The sequence below is a fragment of the Maniola jurtina genome, chromosome 1 (assembly GCF_905333055.1).
Source record: "Maniola jurtina chromosome 1, ilManJurt1.1, whole genome shotgun sequence".
In the NCBI taxonomy this organism is placed as follows: Eukaryota; Metazoa; Arthropoda; class Insecta; order Lepidoptera; family Nymphalidae; genus Maniola; species Maniola jurtina.
In genome coordinates, this window is record NC_060029.1 from 9,808,883 (window position 1) to 9,820,378 (window position 11,496).

Genomic DNA, 11,496 nt, shown 5'->3' on the forward strand with positions numbered 1-11,496 from the left:
ACTCATGAAAAAACAGTTCATAGGTAGGTTGGTATAAAATACTTATCTGGAATAGTTTAGAATTAAATATATTTTGGAAATATTTAATCAAAACATGGTGTTTTGATCCCTTTCATTTGATATCAAACTATGAATACATTTATCTCAATTAAGTTTTTTCTAGGCGTATGGGTGTTTTAGCTTGTCATCACTCATCATTCATCAACGAGCTTTATGTAACATCTACCATAAGGTTTCTTTTCCACCAGAGATATGCTATGCTACTTTGCTGTGGGTGTATCTAATATCCACCAAACATTTTTATTGCTCCACAAGGTTTAGTATATTGGTGGAAACAGGTTCAATGAAGCTATGTTTTTTAATATAGAAGGATGCATGCTGTGGATGAGAGCTATGGATGAAAGCTATTGATGGGAGCTGGCCTGCTTTTCCTTAGGCTGCTTTTCTACTTTCAAAGCTAAGCTATGAAATTATGTGACCTTTTCCACTACTGCTAAGTGGTGGAGCGGGGCGGGTAAGATGTGCTTTAAAGATTCACCGCCGCCACGAAGTAGCTATGCGACTCGAGCTAAGCAATGCATCAACACTAGGGAAAGCATGGAGCTACAACACCCATACATCCGTAGCTCCCATCCGTAGCTCTCGTCAATAGCACGCAGTCCCACATATAAAAAACATAGCTTCGTTGAACACGGTTTCAACCACGTTCTCGTACATATAAACATAATATTCAACCCTGCTAGTCTTTTAAAAAGAATGTGGTAAAACACGATACTTATTGCTTGTTTCTTTTATTAATAAGAAATAATAATAGATGTAATATCTATGGAACAAGTAATAATAATTTAATAACTTTTTGTTATGTATTAACTATGTAGCATAAATTAAATTAAGTATAACGTAACATTTACAATTATTTAAAGACAACCATTTATCTACTAATTGTAAGTTTCTTGCATCATGTGAGTAGGTAATAATTGTATCTTACCGACATTTCTGGATGCCCTGAATCAAAGGATCCGAAAATTGCTAATTATATTATTATTAAGAGCTCTGTGGTAGCCCCCTGTGGTAGCCCCCTGTGGTAGCCCTAAACCGCGTAAGAGCATGCTATTTCAATCCGTATTTATGGACGAAACATATTCGAGAGGGAGATGCGCGATATTTTGACAACGCATGCCAACGTTTGGTTTGCATATTCCGAGCAAACTAATATTTTTTAACATTTTGAAATTTTAATATTTTTAGCAATATTGAATTGTATTTTAATTTTTATACTTTAAAATTTGCTCTTTTGAAGATTTTTCAGGCGTTCCTCTCAAAATAATTACAATTTTACCATATTGTTGTTTGACATACATAGATAATAAAGAGATAAATCGATACTTGGCTTAGTTTTAGGCCTAGAATAATAAAAATAGAAGTGGTGTAACCTGAGTGACTAACTGTCCACTTTTTACGGAAATGTGTTCAACAGATCAATTGGATTGTATTAAAAGTGATATGACGATATAATTATTATTGATAATTTTCAATCACGTCATCTCTCGAAAATCTAATTGGCTGGTTCACTGAACACATCTCCGCTCCGCTTTAATTGACAGCCATTTACTAGTGATGTCGACATGAATCAGGCTTCAGGTTAAAGGTTTTCGCACATTACACAGGCTCGACACAAATACAACACCGTTGCAACAACTGTCGGTTCAGCATCAACGAGATGGAGAAGGTGGAAACCCAAAATTTTTTGACTACCACTCACTTAGTGCACTACGTAGTTTTTCGCTCTGATATGGCACGAAATATGTGAATCGATTCTAAGAATTTTAAATAAGAATCTATAATAGGTATAAATAATTCATGTAAAGTGTATGTGAGAAAACGGTAACAATTTTTATTGCGACATTTTCCTCGATAAGTAATTGAAATTCTACAGTAGTTTTGAATGATATATAGCTAGTCTTTGCGTGACAATAAATTCTCGAAGGTTGCGATGATTGAGAAATAGGTACGTATTGAGTTGATGATACGTATCTAATCATCATTATCTGAACTAGTTGTAGATGGGTCAATTTAGTGAAAAAGGTCACCTATCCTAGGACAAATTACCACAAAAGGTCTTTAAACGGTTTATAGGGTTCCATACCTCAAAAAGAAAAAAGGCACCCTTAAAGGACTACTTTGTTGTCTGCCCGTTTGTCTGTCAAGAAAACCTATAGGGCACCTACTTCCCGTTAACCTAGAATCATGAAATTTGCCAGCTAGGTCGGTCATATAGCATAAGTAAACAAAAAATCCGAAAACCGTGAATTTGTGGATACATCACCAAAAAAATTGATATATAGATGCCACATATAGATGGCGCATTCCATCATTAACTTGCATTGATCTACACAAAAGTGTTAGGTATAACTTGTACAGTGATAGATACGAAATCCTTCTTATGCTAATCCGACTCACACTTGACTGGTTTTTGGTAGTAAGTACTGTTCTAGTAAAACACTGTATTGTTTTCATGTTGATCGTAGACTATCTAATTGCTATTGACAAAAAGTCTACTAAAATCGGACAACCAGAAGTTTGGGTTTTCAAAATCGCCGCTGCTAACATCAAATATCCGAAAATATTCTAAGTTTTTTAATTTTTAATGTATAATAATTATTATTTTTTCTAACTTAGCGTTTTTTATGGTCAAGGGATTCATTTCAACCAACAAATGTTCTGTCCGCGACTTTGTTTACGTAGTTTTCATATAAAAATGAGCTTTATTTTCTACAATACTTCCATAAGTGCCTATTTTATGTTCATATATATATATATCTATTAAACTGAACTAAGCACCTATCTAACGGGCATGTTTTAATTAATACTTAGCACGAGCTTAACATAAATCCTGAAACAAAATCTAATCAGTAAGGTGTGAAAATATTGACTCGCAGCTAAAATAATTAATAATTATCGGAATTAATTACTTGATAGTTTATTAAATAAATTATATAGCTTTTGTATTTATTAGCACAACCTTTTTTTGCCAGAGTGTCAGGAACGTCGTTTTTGATGAAAACTTTGTATTTTTCAAAGACGCGGTAGATTTAATAATAATTTTTGTTAATCCTGGGTATTATTTGTTTTACAAAGAAATTCAACTCCCCTTACAATCTATTTTGCAACGAAAAATAAAAATATATTTTAATTCTTTTACTTACAATAAGGTTTGAGAAGCGTTATATAAAACAATTCCTAATATTAGTCGATAGTATGTTTAGTTGTTGAAATAATATGCTAATTTACTTTTATTTCTATGAATTACTTTACGAGTACATTTATGACAGATGACGGGCAATGTCGCAGTATATCGTGGTACTTTTTAACCACTTTGGTTCGGAGCCTTAAATTAGTGATCAGTTTTTTCTAAAGTCTTATAAATTGTTAATAAGCTTAAAATATCCACGATTTAATAAAATTGTAAAGATATCGAGAATAATAATGACAATACGCACCTCGGATGATCACATTCGGTTGGATTTCGACTTTTCACAAAGAACCACAGCATAATATGTCCAATGTACACTTGTATGTTATTCGGTCGATGATATCGATAATATCTAACATACTGATAAAGTATGTAAACTTTTTTAAGTGTTGTCTCAAGTCACGAGGTTTAAGTGGGTGCCTTAGATAGAACAAGGATAAGAGCGAGATGAGTGCGTGCCAAAATCTCTGATATCCGATCTTCTGAGTCCGATCTCTTAATCTGACAGCGGGCAATCGGTCACAAATAGACGGAACGTGGCGATAACAGCCGTACAGACTTCAGCGTTTACATAAACTACTGTTCTACAATGACAGCACTATGAACACTTTTCTCTACCTATATATTTACAGGAAAACGTCTATTCTCTTCATTAGGTTTAACATTAATGATATCTAAACCCCTTTAGATAGACACGCACTGCTATTGTTATTGTCATTGGCTTATTTAGAAAACAATTTGATTTGTTTAGTTTTTGCGATTCTAGATGTTACGGTATGAGTACACTGGAATTGTTTGAGGTGTTTCAGCTCAACTGTTACAATTTAAACATTAACATTGCTTTTTATACAAGTCACGTGTAAACAATAAAATGTGGAGTCTTGGAGCGCGTGGAACTTATGGTAAATAATATGAGAATACTGCACATTAACACAAAGTTATAAACTTGCACGATGTCCATGGCCCTTATTATATTAAGGAAAATAATAAAATGCATTATCATATTTTTAAGATTTACTTATCGGGTAAAACAGGTTACGTATTAGAAATCAGAACCTTGAAATTGCCATTTCAGTAAAAATAATATATAGAGTAGTAGTTTTTTTTAAAGAATAGTGACTTAGAATTTAGGAGGCATATTTTTGGTCTTTTCTCGCTGCGATTGTATGTAAGCATATTATTCTCGCTTGTTTAAAACTTATAATCTTACTAGCTGACGCCCATGGCTTTGAGCGGTTTAGGTTCCTAAAAACCCTAAAAGGGTTTGGTTTTCGAGAAAAAAATTGCACGTTATACTCTCTACGTCTTAAACTATGTATAACCATGCAAAAAATCACACCAATCCGTTGCTGCGTTGTGGCGTGATCAAAGAATAAACCAGTAAACAAACACACTTTCATATTTATAATATTAGTAGGGATCAAATAGACTTGTTGGATACTATTGTAGAGTTGGACACACAGCTCCTAACATTTAGTAAAAAAAATTCGTTTATCATAGGTTCAAAATGATTGAAATGTTGTGGAAAGTTCAGCGGATTTTTCCAGATAAAAGATTAAAGTTAAATATAAGTATGCGATATTTATCTTCTTGTAGTGATATAAAATGTCAGTTTATCTCGTAGTAGGTACATGTTACAAATCAATAGGCCTAGAAATTGGACTTTGATTTCAATCTTACCTAATAAAAACTAGCCTATGCCCTCGGCTACGTCTGCATGAAATTCGCGCCAGGCTTTATCTTATGACCTTTCGATTCAAGCTGGATCAGTTTTTGACTCCGACAGTTTCGGTTTAATCAGCTATTAGGTATACCGGTTTTTGGGTACATTATAATTTAAAAACATTAGCTAATCGGCCCCGGCTTTTCAAATCGGCCCCGGAATTTTTTAAAATCACTAAGGAAGTGGAATTTCAAAAATCCTAAAACACGTAAGTACTAGTAGGTAGTTACTTCTTCATTTGTGCTCGAAAGCTCAGAACCAATTCTCATAAAAATAATTTGAAAATTGATAGACTTTCATACAAACTTTCGTGCCCTACTCAACTTCCTTCAGGGTGGCATTTCCAAGAATCCTGAAACACGTATTTCTTCATTTTTTACTAGTTTTCATAAATAAATAATGACTTGATAAACGACGGACTTTCACACAAACTTTCATCCACTATTTTAACCCCTTAGGGATAGAATTTTCATTTTCTTCTATGGATAATACAAGGAACCTATAATGTTAAAATTATAAGTTTCTAAGTTGGTGTAGTGTGTTTTGATAGATCAGTCAATCGTCAGGACAAGTCTTTATTGTATAGATGAATAAAAAATTATAAACGTAAATTGGTGTCTCAATTTCGTTAAGAGTACTGTTTTGTGGTCCGTACTTAGCTATGGCATATTTTTCATTCTATCTACATAAATACATAATGTATCGATCTAGAGTATACAAATATACATGGTGGTAACTGTAGCAACATTTCAGACAATGAAAAAGCTGTTGTCACGCCTAAATTTTACGACCGTATCTGTCAATACAGCCAAACAAAATTTTATTGTACTAAACTTGTTATTTATGAGTAATTTATTTTTGCGTTCCCTTTGCCTACACAATGACGTATGAGTTCGATCATGGCCGTAGCCAGGAATTGATTCAAAAGGATTAAAAAGACTCAGGGAGGGGGGATATCAGGGCCTTAACGTGAGTCAGACTCACGCGCCGAGGGTTCCGCACTTGGGAATTTTTTCCGAGATTGTGGACGATAAATCAAATGCTATTATGCATAAAAATAAATAAAAACCTGTTTGAGAATGTATAGGTAATACATTCTCAAATATATTGTCAAAGTATAACTTTGACAATTGAAACATATTTATTTTGTGATGTAACCACAAATTCATAGTTTTCGGATTTTTTCCTTTATTTGTGCTATAAGACCTACCAACCTGCCAAATTTCATGATTCTAGGTCAACGGGAAGTACCCTATAGTCATAGTATAAGTCAGATGGACAGACGGTCAGATTGACCGACGGACACATGGACAGACGGATAGACGGACAGACGGACCGACGGACAGACGGACAGACGGACAGACGGACAGACAGATAGACAACAAAGTGATCCTTAGCGGGTTCCGTTTTCCTTTTGAGGTACGGAACCCTAAAAACTCCCTATCCATACCTACTATTAATAATCCTATAAGTATATTTTATTCCGAAAATCAGAGTTCTCATGGGGTTTTTAAAAATCCAAATCAATCGCCGTAGCCAGGGGGGGTTATGGGGGTTTAAAGCTCCTCCCCCCAGCTATATAATGCAAGCTATCTCAGAATAGTACCAAATTTTGGCTAAGAAGACAGACAGACAGACAGACAAACTTTCGCATTTATAATATAATTAGTATGGATAGGGAGTTTTTTACGGTTTTAGGAACTATCGCTAATATTAATACCTTTTTTTTTTGTAAAAATAAAACAATTTGGTGCTCGCTTCGCATGCACTTTTATTGCATATTGCTCGATACCCGGAACTTAATCCGCATGTATTTACGTTCTTGAAAATCCCCCGGGATCTCTTTGGTTTTCCAGGATAAAAAACATGAGAAAAGTAGAGTGAGGTTTTAAAACATAAAATGTAGAAATGATTGAGCTCGTTCGTGTTCCCCTGTGTGTATGGCGAAGTAAATATCATTCAATAACACATGTCTCGTTAATTTTATTGTAGTCACATGATGCTGTATCATAAAGGAAAATCAAATTTTAAGGGCACCTGGGCAGTGTGTCACATGGTCAGATCTATAAAATAAGGCAATATAAATAGGTTTGCTTTGCGTGTGTCGCGTGAATAGGTCCATGAATTGGGACCCTGGACTAGTCCAAAACTAGTCAGGCGTGCTCTGACAAAAAAAATGAGCTGAGCCGTTTATGACATACATTAAAAAAATATACCCATACTAGTACTATAAACGTGTCTATCGGTCTGTCTGTCTGTATGTCTGCTAGCTTTTTCGGGCCCAATAGCTTAACCGATTTTGATGTGTGTAGAGTTAGCTTACATCCCGGGAACGAACATAGGCTACTTTTTATCCCGAAAAATCAAAGCGTTCCCAGGGGAATCTCAACGGCCTATCAATTTAACCGATTAACATGAAAGTGAAGAAGTAGCTCGTACCCCGGAAATTGGCACTGGCAACTTTTATCCCGGAAAAGCAAATTGGCAAAGGAATTGTCACAGGATATACAAAACCTACATCCACGCGGATAAAGTCGCGGGCATCATCTGTTTCTTATAAACTAAAAAATAATTTGGCAAAGCCAATGGCAAAGGTTCGTGTACAACTTTATATACGTATGCATACTGGTTATGTAAATTGAAAGTGTCAATTTCAATAATCTTAAAATACCTTAAATATTAAAATATTTAAACAATAAAGAGGCTCCCTCAATAATGTTGACCTAGGGCTGGAAATTAAAAACAGACAGGGTATTAAAAATTATATTATGTCAAAAAAAAAAAAAAAATTCCATATTATATTAAATTTTTTCAAAGACCAAAAAGTTGTTTGTGTGGTTGGAGATTTATTTCCCTTTAGGTTTCTAGTACACTGTAGTAGTAGGTAGTAGTAGTAATACCTACACACAAATATTAGGATATTGTTGTTTGCATTGAAAAATATTCTCATAAAAAAGATAAGTGCCGCCGGTTTATAATAGGTACATAGTAGCACGATTACGAGATAATGTCTATTGACTTTAGATTTGAAGGTACACAAATTACACGTGGCAGGACCCATAGTAACAGGAAGTTCACTTAACATCTATGTGATGACAAAAACGAGGGAACGTACATTGATCTTATTTCAATCATGTAAAGTAAAGGCTTCAGGCATTACCATGGTCAATAGGTCGGCTGGTCCCTACAAGTGGGATAGTTGATAGAGATCACCACAGTAGGATCTTGGCACAATACAAAAACAAAGTTTACTCGACGACCTTTACGTAGTATGTACTATATCACAGAACGGGTTAAAAAATCGGTTAAAAAAAGTGCGAGCCGGACTCACACACAAATGATTCCGTGCAACGTATAAGTAATAACGTTTTATTTATTTTTTAAATTTTCACGGTGGTTATTCTGACATTTTTACTATTTGAACGGCAATAGATACATTCTTCAAAAATTCTAAATATTTTTATTCAATTAGACTTTTACAAGTACTTTTGAATCGTCAAGAGCAGATACCACTGGTTCGGAATGCCTTCCAAATTCTGTGAAAATTTCAACTCTCTACATACTACGCTTCAAGAGATACAGCCCGCTGACAGACGGACGGATGGATATTGGAAGTTAAGTAAGAAGGGTCCCGTTGACACCCTGCGGGCACGGAACCCTAAAAAAATTGCGGACTGTAACTGGTTTTTGCTTATAACTTGATGTCCAAATTTTGTTTGAAATAGCGTTTTTATAGTAACTAATTTAATTAAATGAGTTTACATGTTGGCCGGCACTCTATTACGCGTTGGATCAAGACGACTATAGGCATAAGGCCAAGGACAAATCTAGCGGAAAATCGCACACGAATTTCCACGTTATGATCCTAATACTCTAATATTAGGAATGCATCATATTATCTGAACGACCAATTGCAGAATAGAATTTACACACGCGGTATTTTGGACGCAATCTTTCGCTTTTGTTCCTGGTCTTAGAATTATTAAGGTATTTGGAATATTCATCCTACATGCTCTCTCTATCGACCAATGAAAATGAGTGGATGCAAAAGGCCTATGGGTATTTCGTATAATGCTAACTAGTTTCTGAAGGATTTATTTATAAAATAGATTAGAATATTTAACTGAAATTGTAATATATGTTTTAATAAAATCTCTGACAGTCGCACTGATAAATAAAAATATGTATAATATATGTATTACTAAAATAAAAATCAAATTATTTATAACATTTGTAGTTGTACACAATATTGATGTGTCAAACATGGAGTAACAACCTAATTACAATAAGAGCTTACACATTGTTCTTAAATATTTGTCCGTTTTTCTCAATTGCTCTAATGAATTGTGTAGTGTATTTTGTGTGTTAAGATTACACAAGCTAATTGTCTTAGTGTGTTGGTTACACACTCTTATAATAAGTGATGTTAATAGTCGTTCTATTAGCATCATTAATGTTTAAACGGGATGAATATTTTTTTAGATAGGACTGGTAGTTTAATAAAAAATACTATACATACCTTATACGACATTTTTTTCTTAGATTATAAATTGATGTTTAGCTATCAAATTATTTCATTGAAATATGCTGACCGCTTGTGGGAATTCCGGAAAATCCAGCCTTATTCCTTTCTATAAGTACATTATTTAAGAAAATCTGTGTAAAATTTTAGCCTAACTAGGTTCAAGGGTTTAATCGCTAAGTGAGTGAAGATTTTTAATTTTTTAACCGACTTCAAAAAAGGAGGTTCTTTCTTTGTTTATTTGTTACGCGACTACTCCGCCAAATATGAACCGATTTTGATATTTTTTTTTGTTTGGTAGGTCATACAATACTTTTGAGGTTGTCCCATTTTAGATTCGTGAAGATCTGATGAATATCTTGAACTTTGAAATTGAAGAAATATATTAAATCTTGCTAACACAAGCTTTGGTTATAGCACATAGTTTATAGTCCCTTTACATCTTCTAAAATATAGGTGCCTAATAATCACGTTTTTTTAAGAATATATACAAATTGTGTACACATTAGTGGGTAGAAAAAATATATTAATTATATTTACATATACGTTTATGTAATAAGAGCTCTAATTGGTCTTGTGATCACTTCAATAAGTCAGTGCAAATATCTGTTGTAATATGTTTTGCGGGACAGTGAGATTTAAATAAGATATTAACAATGGTTATTTCTCTTATTCTAAAATGTTATCCCCAAGGTAGTAAGCCTCTTTAGCGGTCGATAATCTTTATTTGTCACGATCTCAGGCAATGTGATAAACGAATCACATGGTTTTCGCGTCACGGCCGCAGCATAGGTTTTCTCGCACTCTGGTGTATTCATATCATTAAGTATTATTTTGTATGCAAGACCATTCTTATGTTGAAATATACCAAACATGTTTTTAAAGTATTCAACATAAACATAATAAAGATATGAGATTATTTCTTTCTGTAAAAGGAAGTTTTAATCTTGAAATATTTTAAATTAAATTATAACAGTAACGAATTTCGCGTTGAAAATGATTATACTTGTTTATATTATGAGAGATCGTAATAGAACAGCATCTGTGTTATTTTACAATAATAAGTAGGAAGAAAAGTAAGTGTAAATAAAAAAGTTATACCGCAGTTGCAGATCTAGATGTTCTGCCAGTTCCACCTGTTGCTTCCAAATGCATTTTGACAGCTTCCACGCCTGAACGTTTAGTCCGAGGACCCAATACCGGCGAATGCGGTTTTGCACTTCGGTTGTCTTGCTTTATCCCATTTTTCTCTATTTTTAGCACATTTTTAAAATTTCTTTTGGCATTTATATTCAATTTGTCTTTATCACTCCGAGTTTTCATTCTTACTACAACTAATGATCCATTAGATCATCATCACATTCGTTTGACCGCAACTACAGTTTGTTGAAGTCGATGAATCGAAACACTGGGTATCGGAAGTATATTTCAAACAATTTTTCGACAGATGATCGATAAGATATTTGCTGAAGGTGAAGTGAAAAGACTACTGATAAAAAAATAACTTAGAAGTCGGCTGCCTCGGGTACGTGCGCTAGAGGCCCTTTGTGTTAGCACCTCGATGTGGTCACGTAGGTCAGTCGTGCCTTGAAACGCAGCCGGCGCAATGTTGTGTTTGTCACTTTTCAGGATTTACACAAGCACTTTGAGTATATCAACGATGATCACCGTAATATATACAACGATCACTGTGGAGTGTGTGTAAGCAAGCGCCAGAGTTCTGGCGGACTGGTCGCGCACGCGCTCGCGCACTATTGAAACACTTGATATCGTCTCAAATTAATTAAAAGGATCTTGTGACATTACAAATGAAACGCCATTTGAAAATCATTAATGCTAATGTATACCGCTATTTTGTTTGCAATGTTATGACCGAACAGGATAAGATTTAACCTAAATTAAGTTTTATTTTGCCAAAATTAATGATAACGGAATTTGCCATTTTTGGAAATATTTACCAATTTTCGTTCCATGATAATCCATATCTACTAATTATAT

At 34.2% G+C, this 11,496-nt stretch overlaps 1 protein-coding gene across 2 annotated transcripts in view; it reads right to left on the bottom strand.

Annotated features, from left to right (window-relative positions):
• The window catches only part of LOC123879770 (sodium/hydrogen exchanger 9B2-like), a 55,594-nt gene extending 44,362 nt beyond the window's left edge, over window positions 1-11,232 (bottom strand). The window contains exon 1 of one of the 2 annotated variants that reach the window (XM_045927930.1): window positions 10,600-11,232. In XM_045927930.1, the coding sequence (XP_045783886.1) occupies window positions 10,600-10,821 (222 nt within the window). In that variant the 5' untranslated portion in view covers window positions 10,822-11,232. Of the gene's footprint in view, window positions 1-3,500; window positions 4,058-10,599 lie in introns of those variants that run through there. The other variant, XM_045929102.1, reaches the window with a different exon arrangement.
• Window positions 11,233-11,496: the final 264 nt, after the last annotated feature.